The following is a 14,187-nucleotide window of genomic DNA, read 5'->3' as shown; positions in this document are numbered from 1 at the left end:
TATTCAAAAGAGTATTCAGTATCATTAGCGATACTATTAGTCCTCTTTCATCTTAAACTGCTTCAAACAACAAAGCGTGTGACGGCAAAGTGGTTAGGACTGCACGACGGTCCGTGTTTTATGTTATGTGTTGTGTTTATTATTTTACTTTGTTAACTATTATGTTAAGCGCTTTGTTACAGCTGCCGCTGTTGTGAAAGCGCTATATAAATCAGCATGTATTGTATTGTATTGTATTGTATTGTATTGTATTAGCACGTACACTAACATGAAAAACATCCCAGAGGAAACTCGATGGCGATGCCACACATTTGCCAATCTATACACAAATCCACTTGACACAAATGGCATTACCTGCCATCTCAGCTTTTAGTATTTACATGATAATAAACGTTAGGGCCTACAGTATAATTGTGACGGAAAAGTTGACTACCACACGGGCTACAATTAGCTACATCAGCAGAGAAACAGCTTTCAGTTTCACTTTTGACTGCGCGTGAGGTGCATTAAAAAAAAAATAAAAAACACACATGGCGGTTATAAAACAAGGCCAAAAAAATTAATATTATATTTGGGTAGCTCTTGGCTCTATCCGTGTTCCTCGCAAATACTTTCTTTGTGAAATTATGAAAACTAAAGAAACAATCAGCATTCAACTGGTGTCCTGGAATGTATTCCAAGGCACTAAGACTGCAATATTTCATCACTTTATTGATTCACAGGCTACATCCAATTTGCCGTTTCTTGCGGGCATGAGCTTGAAAAGCTAAAGAAGACTCTGGTTCTTTGAAGATCTATTTTAGCAGTCTTGTAAAACCCATAATGCTTGCACTATACTGCCTCGCCAGCCAGTTGATGTCTTATTATTAATGAAATACATTTGCCTCGCGCTGCGACGAGCTTCTTAACTGTGACAAAGCAGTTTTGCAGGTTCTACCTTCACCACTGCCACCCCATCCCACCACCCCCTTCCTGCCGAGCTCTAGTTGTACGTCGTCCTTCACACTGGCCGCCCTGTTCCCGTTTTGTCGCACTCTCCCGCTGAAACGTCCAATTTGAGAATCCTGTCAGGATGCCACCAGACGAAGTAAGAGAAGTGGCCAACAGGTTGTACGCACACATACTACCGTACGTACATACACACTGTCACTGACCTGGATATGTCGCAGGCTGATTTGCTTCTCCTGGCAATGAGGATCCTGACACCAGTCATCGTGTCACATTCGATTTACCGCTTCCACATTGCTTTTTCTGCACGCGTCAAACCTAATAATTACTCACTCGCCTCAGTCTGTGATTATAGGTCCTCCCCGATACAAGTGACACAGAACACTTATGGATAAGAGTCTCGAGCAGCAGCTTCTTTGATAAATTATGAAAATAATGATGGATTGGTACAAAATTCAAACCACCGTATCGACGATGTTATCAACATTTGTAAACACTAAGCAGCAGTATGCCTACAGGTGACATAAAAGTGATTGACTAATGCTGACTTCCATCAAGCGCCTTCAGCTGGTACAGAATGCCGCTGCTCGCCTCTTGACAGGTACTCGTAAGAGGGAGCATATAACTCCTACTTTGGCATCCCTTCACTGGCTCCCCATTCATTTTAGAATTATTTTTAAGATCCTCCTCTTTGTTTTCAAATCTCTGAATAATCTCGCGCCACCTTACCTCTCTGAGCTCATACGCCCCTACACCCCTGCCCGGCGCCTCAGGTCTGTGGACCAGTCTTTGCTAGACGTACCAAGAACTAAACTGAGGCTCAGAGGGGATCGAGCCTTTTCTGTTGCTGGTCCATCTCTCTGGAATGACCTCCCACTGAACATTCGGCAAGCCTCCTCGCTGCCCATCTTTAAAGCCCTCCTCAAAACTCACTTGTATTCTTTGGCGTTTGACTCAGCATGACTTAGATTTGCTCTTGATTTTACTGCTTGGTGCTTTCTACCGCCTTATTACTTATTACTGATTCGTCTTACTGTTTATTGTATATGTTAAATCGCTCCATGTACAGCACTTTGTATGCAGCGATGGCTGTTTGAAAGTGCTCTATAAATACTGTTGACTTGACTTGACTTCACTTGACTGACTTGAAGGGAAATTTTAAAAATGTGTTCAGGTTTTGAGGTTTCAATTTTTTGTAATACTTCTGTCAAAAGAATCTTGATTAATCCAGTGCAACCGCCCAAGAACATCACAAGACTGTCTAAATCACAGGTGCCAAAGTCAAGGCCCGGATCTGGCGCCCCACATCATTTTATGTCGCATATGAAAGCAAATCAAGCATGTCAAGTTCCATGATGCTTGCTAAAGTGTGAACCAAAATTTCAAATTGTCATATGTAATGCACAATAACAGTCATTATTCTTGACTTCTGATTTTAAAGCTAGTTATCCAGCTGTATATCTAATATGTGGAGGTGATTAAACATTTATATGGTTTCCCAAAATTCATAACGGCCCTCCAAGGGAAACCGTAACTACAATGTGGCCCGCGACAAAAATGAGTTTGACACCCCTGGTCTAAATGGTGTGGCAGGTCAGATCTGGCCCCCGGGCCTCGAGTTTGACACCTATGTTCTAGAATGTACCCAATCTCACTTACCCAAAGAAACATGTTGTGCAAATCCAAAAAGTAGGTGGAAAACATCAAAATAATGATCAATTAGAATCATGATGCAACTTTTAAGTAACTCAAGAACGCTTCAGGAGGGCACAGGTTGGCCACCAGCTGATGGGATTTGACAGTGAACAGCAGCGTGACAGAAGAGTCCAGTGAAAGTCCAACATGCAGGAGTGGACATAATTTGTGTTTTTTGTGAGACTACATCGCTCTTTTCCCTAACATGTCACAATTATCCCAGCATGAAGGTGCTACCTGGGGCCTATTCTGAGCCCGGATAATCAGCTTACCAGGTTGAACACAGTCTCCACGACGTCTCGGTTGGAAACTTCCCCAACTTCCCTGAGGCCGTCCAGCACGGCGAATTTCATCCGGATGCCTCGTATGGGCACAGCGGGGTTGAGCGGCAAGGTGCCCGGCGCGGTTTCCTCGCTCGCCATTGCTCAAGGTGGGACCCGCAGGGCAGGTGTCGTCCACAGGTAAAGCCACCTGTTCACCTCCAATGGCGGCGGTGATAATGAGGAAAGTGAGCGGAATTTCTGTACCTCCCCTGGTTAGTTGGTGGCAGTCGATAGGCACATAAGCAAGAGTGCCTTGCCATTCACGATAAATAAAGTCAAATAAAGTACAAAGACTGTCGCTCCGCGGTGTGAAATGCCTACGCGAACTATTCCTCTTCTTTTAGTCCGTAACTTGATAGTCCGCAGGCGGATTAATGCCGTCCAAAGAAAAAACAGGGCGAGGTGAGGTGAAAGGGTCGCGGGTAGCAGGTAGAACCACGGCGAGCCCTTCGCCGACGTTCGCGTCCTCGAAAAGCGACCAAAGAAGAGCCACTTTACAACCGGCGGAAGTTGCTATTGTCATGGAGTCCGCGCACTTGACAGGTAGCGGCGCCAAACTCTCGAAGCTCGGACAAACGTTGACTGCCACCGCCTCAGGCGGAGGGGTCGGAGAAGGAGCAGTGGGGGAGGTGGTGTCCGGTGGCCTCGACGAGCCCAGAAAGTGCACTCAAGACGGCCTAAGAGAGTGAAGCGTTCGCCCAGCTGCTCGCAGCGCCTACCTTTCGCTTCCTGATTTCGCTCCCCGGTAGCTTTCAGACCGTCACCGCCATGACAGTGGAAGCCCTCGAGTGAGGACGTTTGCGCATGCGCGGCGACGAGTAGTGAGTTGGAGAGGGCTGATTCCGCTCCAGAGGTGGCGGGCGAGGCAGGTACGCGCGGCTCAGGTGAATGTACGCGGTCGACACTCTTTAACGTCGTCCTTTTGTCACCATTTACATGTTCGAATTTGTACTTTGTGCCACTTCCCATAGGAGGAAAAATGATATGTGTATCGAAATGATATCGTGACTTGGCAATCCAGCATTTACGACAACACTAACCCCTCGTCAATCGCGGGCATTGTGTTCCAGACCATCACTGTAGAAAGTGAAATCCGCAATGTAGAAATGTCGTATTTTACTCCATTCTCGGCGTGTTTTATAACATGTATGGCACTGCAAAAAAGTCTTCACTAAACACACTTTAAAACAATACAAACACATTTAAACACATACTATAGTGAAAGTGAGCAATGTATAGCATTATAATATGGCTCAAGTAGTGTTTCAAAAATAGAGTAGGAGCTGTAATGTAATGTAAGGCAGCACAGAACTGGCTTGAGTGTAAGTTCTGACACCTCACTTTTCTAACCCTTTTGTGTTGAAAGCAATTCTCCAACAAGTCACTGCAGCGGCAGTATCCCACCATCACTGTATTTTACATAAAAGGCTCTGATAAAGCAGGCTCTCATAAACTAACAGGGAAAAATACGAGTGATGGATAAACATTCCTCTGTGAATGATTGAAGGACATGGGCCAGTTCTAAAAATATTTTCATCAATCGTCAGTTACAGTGACCTCTCCTGGCGAAAAAGTAAACCGTATGTTCAAAAACGTCATTGTTGGTGCGTGTATTTATTGTGTTGTTAGTGAGAGAATGCCGGTGTTGGGGGACGGGGTGGGGGGGGGGTGTCATCGTGTGGGGGTGCTTTTGTAACTATGGCTGAAGGTGATAGGTCGCATGGGCAACACACAGATTTTTACTGAAGTGCATTTCATTATGTTATGGGGTGCATAAAAATATATTTTGCTCATTGGAACAGGTGAGGGTAAACATTTTAATGGTTCAGCCAGTAAGGGATTCTTCTCTTCCCATCCAGCGGTGGATCAGTCATGTACCGCTGCACCAGTAGCATCCGTGATGGCTGCGGAAAGGAATCACCTAATTTATCAATCATCTGACCTGATCGTGAAACAGTCAGGTGATTGATTCAAAACAATTAATCAGTTGCTGCTTCTGACGTAAGTCAAGTGATTTGAAGCAAGTAAGAATTGGAGTTTGAAGCTTGTGCTGAAGTTTCAGTGTTGACCTCCTATCAACATACAAAACACTGTGTTTACAGCAGTAATTCATCTGTGGTCACATAGTGGACCGTTGACTCATCACCTGGCATCACCAGACCAACTGGAGAGCAAATAAATCCACATGTATTGTCTTGTTTCTGCATTGTTAACCTTTGTGCTGACACGACTTACCAAGGGTATCAAACTCAATCGTACAGAGGACCAAAACTCATAGCATTTTTTAGGCCATGGGACAAACGGGATAAACATTTTGAACAGACTAAAACAAAACTTTTTGAAAAGAAGTTTAAATGGGAACAGACGTGATACAATATTATTCCAATATAAATCGATTTCAACTTAAAAACATTTCAAATCTGTTGCTCTGTTAAAAAAAAATCGAGAATCTCAATACCAATTTCAAACATGCGCTACTAATTGCCACGTGGATCCCACAGACCAGTACCTGTGAAAGCAAAGATATAAACAATTGATACAGCAAATCTGACACACCCGCTGCGTGCCTCCAGAGACGTTAAGCTATCGGGGGCAAAGTGTCAGCGCATTCCATGTATGGAGAAGGCATGAAAACCAGAATAACAAGGATACCTACCTGTGTTGTATACAGTTGCAGTTGAGTAAGTCTACTTTGAAACATAAACCCTAGTTCTAAACCCGACATTGAAACCCTAACCCTAGTTTTAAACCCTATACTTTAAAACCCTAACTCATGTTCCCAACTCTAGCCCTATTTTAACCCCCCTTTTTTAAAACCCTATACCCCTTCCTCAACTGGCGGACCGCGATCCACGACCGGACCGCCGACCTCCTCTGTCCGGACCGCCGACCTCCTCTGTCCGGACCCTCGGCAAATTGTATGAAATAATAGTTTATAAAGTGATTTTTACGTTATACATTTTATATTTGTGGACTATAATCTGCACATTACCGCGATCGCTTGTTAAAATTATCCGTTGTATTCTTTGCATGCACTAACAGACGTAATGCAGAGGACCGCGGCAGCGCGACTTTGTGTGTATAATGTTTGACTCACTGGAGACCCTGGCTGAGCAGAGCATGTCGGCGATAACTATGCGATGATTGGCTCCTCTGAACTGAAGGTGTGCCCATACATATGCTTCAGCGTATACGATGCGCTGATTGGCTCCTCTGAACTGAAGGTGTGCCCATACATACGCGTCAGCGTATACGATGCGCTGATTGGCTCCTCTGAACTTAAGGTGTGCCCATACATACGCGTCAGCACGCGTCTATCCCAATACGCACGCATTCAAAATGGATGATTGTGTCAGGAAACAGATGCATGCGCGACGCCACAGTGTGCTCACAGCTTCAGCCTAGGAGAGCCGCACACAGACAATTAAGAAGAAGAAGAAGAAAACCTTTATTAGTCTCACAATGGAGAAATCCCAGATTCACAGCAGCAAAGTTATGAAAGGAAGAAGTAGAACAACAAAAAAAATAGGAGCTGCTGGAAAGGCAGCCACTCTCGCGGCGCCATTTTGAAGTCAAAAATAACAACACAACACATAGGACAGAGACAGTCGTGCAATCTTCACCACTTTTCTGCATACACTTTGTTATATGAAGCAGTTATAGATGAAAGAGGAGAGGATCAAAGTGTCCTTTCTCCAGTGGATCAGAGACGTCATGCTGAAAATGTGCACACGTCTGCTACAAGCTAAGTTTTGAAAGCAAACACAAAGCTGTAGCATCCATTGACGAAAAGAGATTAGTTCACTTCTCCTGTCCCACGTAATCCGCTTCAAACTCCAAGCCGCGACTCCCAGCTCCAAATCCGCATCAGCACTCCGCGCCAACGCTCCTTTCTTCTCATCGTCGGCTCCTCAAGACCTCCATCCATCCAGCCGCAGACCGTTCAACAGCACCGATCTCTCCTTGCTGAACAAAGCGGGGCTGTGAAAAATGCTGCCCATTACAGGCGCAAGACACAAGCGCCCCGGGACTGTCCAGCAACGACAGTCAAATGGCGCCGACATTCCTCCAGTCAAAAACAGTGCTGGTATAGCCATGCTGCCGAGAAGGCGCAACCACCAAGCACAAGTCTCCTCCTTGATGAATGTCGTGGCCAAAAAATGCTGAAAAAAGGTCCACATCAAGTCCACACGACGTAACAACAAACACAAAGTGACAAAAGAAACACAAGAACAACAAAAAAAGCAAGGCTCAAGAGAGCACTTGCTGACGGCTGCCTACTCGGGCGCCATCTTGACTTCAACACAAGACGAATCGCGTGAGGTTTCGATTGTGTGCAGTTATGCTCCCGTCTACCCGGGGATCTTTGCAGCTGTTTAATAGCAGAACACCGCAACATGGTAAATGGGCATCACAATGGCGTCAAATAATATTTGCATGCCTCAGACATTGCATTCACCTATAGTGGAAGCACATTCCTGTGCTCCCTTGTGTCAGTATTTAAAATGGTTCTTAACTCCTCTTCTGATATATTTTTAAAGTGATTTCAGAGGGGATGTGAAAAGGGGAATTGTACAAATGAAAAAGATATTTTTGTTTTCACGTTTAGTATTTATTTTGGTAAAATTAGTATTTTGTTTTGTTTTTGTTAAATTAAGGGAAAAAAAGACGACTACTGTTTAACAAAGTTAAAGTAAAAATGTCTTATTTCCCTAAAAGGGCTATTTCTATTATTAAGCAGGCACAACTTAACAAAATAAAAGTTACAAAATAAAAGTTGAACATAATAACTGTGTTGAAGACTGATTTCTTTCTTTTTACTTTTTTATCTACCTTATTTTCTGTCAAATTATTACTGTATATGTTTTATGTTCAATAAACAAACAATCAAGTTCCTGTGCCTCAACACAATACCTCTCATTATTTGCTGTGTACTGGCAAAGTGAAAATGTGTTATTTTCATGCACCCCATTATTGGTTGGTTGTGAGGAGTGTTGATTTGTATAAGCTTGGCCATACTAAATGGGCATATAGCCCTGCTCCCCATGACCGCCGCGCATGGGACCGGACCTTGGTCTTATTAAAAAAAAAAAAGTGGACCGACAGCATTTCTAGTTGAGGACCACTGCCCTATACCTAGTATTGAACCCGATATGCAAACCCTTAACCCTAGTTTTAAACCTTGTAAACCCTACCCCTAAGCTTAAACCCACCCATTTTCAAATCAGTTTATCCTTACAAGGGTCGCCTAGAATCCTGAATCGAGAATTGTTTTACAATAGAATGCATGTAGATTGGTTTGTGATGAAAAACTTGCCCCCAACAATGTGGCGGTCGCGTAGGCACGTCGCCGGTACAGCCTGTGCGCTCGAGTAGGCGTCGCGAGATGACGTCACAAACGCGTAACTCGATCTCGTTTTCTCTAACTCTCGCGCGATTTTCTCCTTTCCTCCTCTTTCACTCCCTGTAGCCAACATGGCAGTCGGCAAGAATAAGAGGCTGACCAAAGGCGGCAAAAAGGGTGCCAAAAAGAAGATGTAAGTACGAAATACAGATAGTAGTGCATTAAAGAAACCGTTCACTTCAGTTCGCGACCGAAAACTCACTAAAACAATACCGGATGAGCACGATATTTGGCGGATAAGTAAGGCTTCGGCTACTGTGGTCGTTGCGGCCCTGTGCCGTTCGAGCTTCGGCTTGAGGTTTTCTTTTGTCGTGCCCGTGGATGCATTTGGTTTAAATATTGGTTAATTTGGTAACTAAATTATTTATTGGCCGCGTAGTGATAACGAGAAGTTGGGTTAATCGTTTTGCTGGGTTTGACAAGTTTATCTCGTTTCCTGAAGCTAACTCATGTTAGCACGGAGTTAGTCGGCGTCCCATTTACCTACGAGTTGAACGTGTAATACATAATCTGCACATTTGTGAGTCTTAAACGACTACTGTTGAATTACTATGCTGTGGAATTAATTGATATGTGAGACTTGCAGTCGGAATGCACCGGTGTAATGTAGGAAATAAGTGAACACACGTCTTTGGCAATTATGTATATATATTAATTCAGGAACATCAATGTTTTGACTAATGGAATGGTGTGTAAAGGCAATGCAATGTGCAAGGAGGTAAATATGAAATGCCTGCATTAGTTGTCTGGGTGTTCTGAACTTGAAACATGGAAGGTAGTAATTGAATAATTGAAGAATGAAACGGAGAAGGATGGGGGAAGGAGATGGAAGTGTTGTCTAATCATTTTTGTTGACAAAGAAGCACGCTAACTAGCTCGATCGAGGTATTGATTGTATCGTTTGGGGAATCCACATAGGGGTGTATGCCCAGCTCTTGTGACTTGTCACTTTTTTCCTAAAAACATGTTACTGCGTTGCTTATTTAAAAAAACAAAAGCCTGCCTCGTTTTAACAAAACATCTCTGAAGTGACAATAATATATAACATGAAGTCCTATAGCAGGGGTCTCCAGATGGCAGAATTCTTTTTTTGTGGATTTCAAGGTGCTATAAAGAGAGAGAGTTGTTTAGTTATTATTTATTTCCTGTTTTTTCTGTGAAGAACTCTTTAGTTATTTGTTTCATTAATAGGGTTATTTGTTTCCTGGCTTTTTTTCTGTAAAGAACCTGGAAAGGGTTATTTGGTTATGTGTGGCTTTCTGGGAAACAATAAAATTTTAAGCTAGCCTACGATCGTTGATGTTACAAACTGACACCGGCCCCCCATCAGAGAAGGGAAAAGTTATGTGGCCCTCACAGGAAAAAGTTTGGGGACCACTGGCCTATAGCAACATCATCTGTACTTGGTTACAAATGATGCAGTATGTTTTGGAAAACCACAATCTTTTCGATACATAGGCAAGGGGATAGAAAGTGAAGCTTTACAACGTGACTTCCAACTGTTTCAAATACAAAGCAATTGCAGTTTGGAAAAATAACACAAGTGCAACGTTGACCCCATAGCAGTTGTGATGATATCAGCTTTTAGAGCTGGAAGTGACCCAAAATAAGATAAAAGTTGCAACTGCAAAAACTTTTCTGAATAAAAACAAACTGTCAATTTTTTCAGTGTGGACCCTTTCTCCAAGAAGGACTGGTACGATGTCAAGGCGCCAGCCATGTTCATCATTCGCAATATTGGCAAGACCTTGGTCACCAGGACTCAGGGAACCAGTAAGCCTGTTTTTGTTTTTTTGTTTTGCTCTTCTATTGCTGAATATTACATAGACTGGGGGGATAAATGTCTAAAGTGCCACCTTGGTTTAATCAATCAAAACATTTTTTTACATGCGTTTGGGAGATTATCAGATGTACGTGCCAGAAATTCCTGCATCGATTGAAATAGTTGTCTGCCTCTTGAGCCCCCTTGACCGGTTTCCTTCTTATAGTATTGAGTCATGCTGCCCTTCATCGCATTCCAATTGATCCCCTGGCAATGACATTGTATCTCTTTCCCGGCTGATACCATTGAAAAAATGAGATCCTTCTCACACTGTAAAAGTTCTCTACAGACCATGGCTTGTGCTGGAAGATGACAGAAATGTTACGCAACCAAGGAGCAGCTTTGTTACTGATACCGTGGCCCGTTTCGACACACTGTGCAGCTAGGAATCAAGCTATGTCTACTACCCGAAAAAAATGTCTAACTTATGTTTTGTCTTATTTAGGATACAGCGGCAAAATGTAATGTCGTGGCTACACTTTAGTGTGGCTTGGAGATATATTTTTTTTCTTCCCTGTTTAGCTACATTGGCTAAGAGGCTTCGTGAACGCAGTTCCAACTCTGGTTTTAAATAACAAAATATATCGTTATTTGCTTTGAGAGGCAAATTATGACAACTTGTTTGGGTCCCAAATGACTGTGTGATTAATGTCATATTGCTGCCTTTTTTATTTACTCGTCATCCAGATGGCCTCAAACCTTTTGTATTCTGCCGTGTCTTTACACTCTACCAGGAATCGCCTCAGACGGTCTGAAGGGTCGTGTGTTCGAGGTGAGCCTTGCCGACCTGCAAAACGACGAGGTGGCCTTCCGCAAGTTCAAGCTGATCACGGAGGACGTGCAGGGCAAGAACTGCCTCACCAACTTCCATGGCATGGACCTGACCCGTGACAAGATGTGCTCTATGGTCAAGAAGTGGCAGGTAACTTTTTTTGTAGTTGTTCAAAAAGTTGTTGACGGGCAAAAATCTCGACATGTAAAAAAAAACGCTTCACAGATGTCCACTTTTATATTTCTGTGACTCTTTGAGTCTCTTACAACCAGATGATGCCCATGACACTATGTTCGGTGGTCACTTTCCTTCGAGGACCTTGTCTTTGAAGCTTCTCGAGCGCAAGGGTTCTCAGTGGGTCATGGCCACTGAACTTGCTGTCAGTAGCAGGTTTCAACTGAGATACAAACAAACAGCACGTCAGACATCACCAGGCACCCAACTTGCAGACGAGCCGATTGTTGTCCCGTTAACAGCCAACTCTGCCCCTCTTTCGCTGACTCCCGCATCACTCAGCAGGCCATGACCCATCTTTTAAAGCTACACTCACGCTTATAGTTTTGTCCAATAGTTTGTGATGTAATGTATAGAAAAGTCAATTCAAGAATCAAAATACTCGATCATTGCAGCCGTGTCATAGTCCTTAACCCTTGTGTGTTCATATTTAAAAAGGCCTTAAGTTACGCATTTTACAAATTTTATGATGTATTTTGTGTTATAAAAAAATTTTTATTTTTATTTTTTTTTTCAAACACTCAAAATGTTCAGAGGCATCTGTGCTATCCATACATATAGTTTTTATTAGTTCTTTGGGATTTTTTTGCCCTTTATGGACAATAAAGGCAATACCTTTATTGTACTACCTACACTTCAAAGAAATCTATAAAAATAAAACGGAATTCGAAGATGTCATATCACACAAGTAGAGCCTTGATAATGTCAAAGAATTATCAAAAAAAAATTCTGGATGAAAACAAATTTTTTATAGAAGTGCCGTTTTCATGGATATGTACAATTTCTAGTAAATGTATTGAGGTGTGATAACCAAGTCATTTATGAATATTTTTTTACTTTCAACCACTCAAAATGTTCAGTGGCATCAGAGCTATCCATAAACAAAGTTTGAAAAGGAAAAGTCACAACAACCATGTAGAATTTATAACACGGGGCTGCTCTCCTCTGCCGAGTCAGAATTCCCCCGACGATTCCTTTTCGGAAGCGTCCGAATCCGAACCATCGCTATCGGTTTCCCAAATGGCATCAAGCACCTCCATTCCGCTGCACGTTTTCGCCATGTCCGTTTCTCACGTCTAACTCACTCGAGTGATTGTGCCGGTTGATCGGATACGAATCACCGCTACCTAACCAAGCCGAAACGGACCAATCAGTGGAATTCAGAAAAAGAATCATTGGCCGGTTTCCTACTCCCCCGCCCCGACCTACAGCTGCCGCTGGGAGAGGCGTGGGGCGTGGTGTGACGGGCGGGGAAGAGGCCGGTTTCCTGCTCACCGCCCCCAGCCCACAGCGCTCGCCCGCCGGGCACCCCCCCCCCCCCCCCCCCATTTTTTTTTTTTTGCAAAATAAAAGGAGTTGTCTGGAGGTCCCAACCAAGCCCGACTATCAGGACCGGACTTGGTCATGCAAAAATGCCCCGCGAGGCCTTCGATGGCGGTTTTGGTACACCCAGGTGCTGGGTACCCAACAATACTTAATTTTTTGCAAAAGCAAAAAATAAAAATTGTGTCTGGAGGTCCCAACCAAGCCCTACTAACAATCCCGACCGGAATTGTTCATGTAAGAATGGATCGGTTTGAAGCCTGCTGCAAAAAGGCAAACTCATTTGCGATCCTCTGACGCCACCTAAAGTTGCAAAATTGGAATTACCTCAACCCAACAATGTGGCATGCTTGCGTCTGTCCAAGCGAAAACAAAGCGATTGACGTAAAAATCGCGTGAAATGCATGTATACACATTAGGTTTACGATGCATTCAAAAATATGAATTATAATGGGTCTCTATGGTGCAAAATATGTAAATTGTGAAGATTAAGTTATCAAAACGTTTTTTTTTTATTTTTGAAATTCCTAAGAATTATCAGACGGTGGCGTCATGAAATTTAGGCCATTTTAGAACCCCGCCGCAAGTTTCAGCTCTCTTGTGTTTTTCTGAATGCCTTTGATTCAAAGACATCATTTTATGTATATCGCATGCGGTGCACTACGAGGGTTAAACATGAGGGTGTTTTCTCAGACCATGATTGAGGCCCACGTGGAGGTAAAGACCACGGACGGCTACCTCCTGCGTCTCTTTTGCGTGGGCTTCACCAAGAAGCGCACCAACCAGATCCGCAAGACCTCGTACGCCCAGCACCAGCAGGTGCGCCAGATCCGCAAGAAGATGGTGGAGATCATGACCCGCGAGGTGCAGACCAATGACCTGAAGGAGGTCGTGAACAAGCTGTGAGTGGCGCGTAGTTGAGGCTTCGGAGTTCTTGCCATACCTCATTAAACTGACATTTTGGTGTGTTTGTTTTCCCTCTTCCAGGATCCCTGACAGCGTTGGCAAGGACATTGAAAAGGCCTGCCAGTCCATTTACCCCCTTCATGATGTCTACGTCCGCAAGGTCAAAATGCTGAAGAAGCCCAAGTTTGAACGTAAGACTTGATTTCTCAAACTGAATCCAGTGCAAAAGGAAATTTATATTACAGAAAAGGTCACATCACTTGTTTGCAAATCTTTTGGACATTTTAAGTGCCCCCCCCCCCCACCCCCCCCACCCCCCCCCCCCCCCCCCCCCCACACACACACACACACACACACACAATGGGTTTAAAGTAGGGGGATCTACAGGTGCCCAGAGCTGGTCCTTTCTGCCATTTTTTTTAACCATCTCAATTTAAATTAATGGTGTTTAGTCCACTCTGGTTGTTAAATGCCCATGTTCCTCCCACAGTGGGCAAACTGATGGAGCTCCACGGCGAGGGCAGTTCAAGCAGCGCTGCCAAAGGATCCGGAGATGACACCGGAGCCAAGGTGGAGAGGGCCGACGGTTATGAGCCCCCCATCCAGGAGACCGTCTAAAAATAAATGCCCGACAGATTTAATAATTAAAAAATGTAAATGACCAAACTTGGACTTGCGTGTCATTGCTGTTCAATGGAAAGCACGAAACTCCAAATGTGTCAGCATACTTTAAAAAAAGTACGTTTCTTTTTAGTGGTCT

The 14,187-nt window shown here is 43.7% G+C and overlaps 2 protein-coding genes and 1 long non-coding RNA gene across 9 annotated transcripts in view; 2 read left to right on the top strand and 1 right to left on the bottom strand.

Moving 5' to 3' along the window:
• The window catches only part of lrba (LPS responsive beige-like anchor protein), a 177,564-nt gene extending 173,810 nt beyond the window's left edge, over positions 1–3,754 (bottom strand). For 5 of the 7 annotated variants that reach the window (XM_052083595.1, XM_052083597.1, XM_052083599.1 and 2 more), the window contains exon 1: positions 2,916–3,754. In XM_052083595.1, coding sequence (XP_051939555.1) covers positions 2,916–3,065 — 150 coding nt within the window. In that variant the 5' untranslated portion in view covers positions 3,066–3,754. The remainder of the gene's footprint in view (positions 1–2,915) is intronic. The other 2 variants (XM_052083600.1, XM_052083601.1) reach the window with 1 other exon arrangement.
• LOC127612879 (uncharacterized) lies at positions 3,719–5,785 on the top strand. The gene is made up of 3 exons (XR_007965993.1): positions 3,719–3,850; positions 4,826–4,967; positions 5,069–5,785. It is a non-coding gene; the product is annotated as an uncharacterized LOC127612879 (long non-coding RNA).
• A 2,551-nt stretch (positions 5,786–8,336) lies between these two features.
• Positions 8,337–14,093, top strand: rps3a (ribosomal protein S3A). The gene is made up of 6 exons (XM_052083702.1): positions 8,337–8,503; positions 10,040–10,143; positions 10,927–11,114; positions 13,215–13,423; positions 13,509–13,618; positions 13,918–14,093. The coding sequence occupies exons 1-6, from the start codon at positions 8,442–8,444 to the stop codon at positions 14,043–14,045; spliced, it is 801 nt and encodes a 266-aa protein (XP_051939662.1). The 5' UTR covers positions 8,337–8,441; the 3' UTR covers positions 14,046–14,093.
• Positions 14,094–14,187: the final 94 nt, after the last annotated feature.

Source organism: Hippocampus zosterae, chromosome 13 (assembly GCF_025434085.1).
Source record: "Hippocampus zosterae strain Florida chromosome 13, ASM2543408v3, whole genome shotgun sequence".
Lineage (NCBI taxonomy): Eukaryota > Metazoa > Chordata > Actinopteri > Syngnathiformes > Syngnathidae > Hippocampus > Hippocampus zosterae.
Note: the sequence above shows the minus strand (reverse complement) of the source record. Positions and strands in the feature narration are given on the sequence as shown.

Coding starts and splice junctions, on each gene's coding strand:
- rps3a (XM_052083702.1), top strand. CDS start 8,442: ATGGCAGTCGGCAAGAATAAGAGGCTGACCAAAGGCGGCAAAAAGGGT. Junction 10,144..10,926: donor CACCAGGACTCAGGGAACCA/GTAAGCCTGTTT, acceptor ACACTCTACCAG/GAATCGCCTCAGACGGTCTG. Junction 11,115..13,214: donor CTATGGTCAAGAAGTGGCAG/GTAACTTTTTTT, acceptor GTGTTTTCTCAG/ACCATGATTGAGGCCCACGT.